Source organism: Myotis brandtii, unplaced genomic scaffold (assembly GCF_000412655.1).
Source record: "Myotis brandtii unplaced genomic scaffold, ASM41265v1 C41748119, whole genome shotgun sequence".
Classification (NCBI taxonomy): Eukaryota; Metazoa; Chordata; class Mammalia; order Chiroptera; family Vespertilionidae; genus Myotis; species Myotis brandtii.
Window position 1 is genome coordinate 1 of NW_005308399.1, and position 814 is coordinate 814.

General features: G+C 42.0%; 1 protein-coding gene across 1 annotated transcript; it reads left to right on the plus strand.

Moving 5' to 3' along the window:
- Window positions 1–3: 3 nt before the first annotated feature.
- On the plus strand, window positions 4–814 carry LOC102244750 (serine/threonine-protein kinase PDIK1L; the record flags this gene model as incomplete). The annotated part of the gene is made up of 1 exon (XM_005852829.2): window positions 4–814. A coding segment is annotated over one exon (735 nt), but the record flags the coding sequence as incomplete, so codon positions are not given.

The following is an 814-nucleotide window of genomic DNA, read 5'->3' on the forward strand; positions in this document are numbered from 1 at the left end:
GTAGAGACTTCATTAAAAGGAGAAATTGCCTTTGATCCCAGAAGCGCCTATTACTTGTGGTTTGTAATGGATTTTTGTGATGGAGGAGATATGAATGAGTATCTGTTGTCCAGGAAACCCAATCGTAAAACTAACACCAGCTTCATGCTTCAGCTGAGCAGTGCCCTGGCTTTTTTGCATAAAAACCAGATCATCCATCGAGATCTTAAACCTGATAACATCTTGATTTCTCAAAGCAGGTTGGATACCAGTGACTTGGAACCCACACTGAAAGTGGCTGATTTTGGTCTAAGTAAAGTGTGTTCAGCCTCTGGGCAGAACCCAGAAGAACCTGTCAGTGTAAACAAGTGTTTCCTTTCCACAGCCTGTGGAACAGATTTCTACATGGCTCCTGAAGTATGGGAGGGACATTACACAGCAAAGGCTGACATCTTTGCTCTGGGGATTATCATCTGGGCAATGCTGGAAAGGATCACATTCATAGACACAGAGACAAAGAAGGAACTCTTGGGGAGTTATGTGAAACAAGGAACTGAGATTGTGCCTGTTGGGGAGGCACTTCTGGAAAATCCCAAAATGGAACTTCTTATTCCTGTGAAGAAAAAGTCTATGAATGGGCGAATGAAACAACTGATTAAGGAAATGCTGGCTGCAAACCCTCAGGATCGTCCAGATGCTTTTGAACTAGAACTCAGATTAGTACAAATTGCATTTAAAGATAGCAGCTGGGAAACGTGACACATACATTATTTGCAAATATCTTGGATGATATGCTGCTTCTGTTTTCACAGTAATGCAACATAATGTGGCTGAA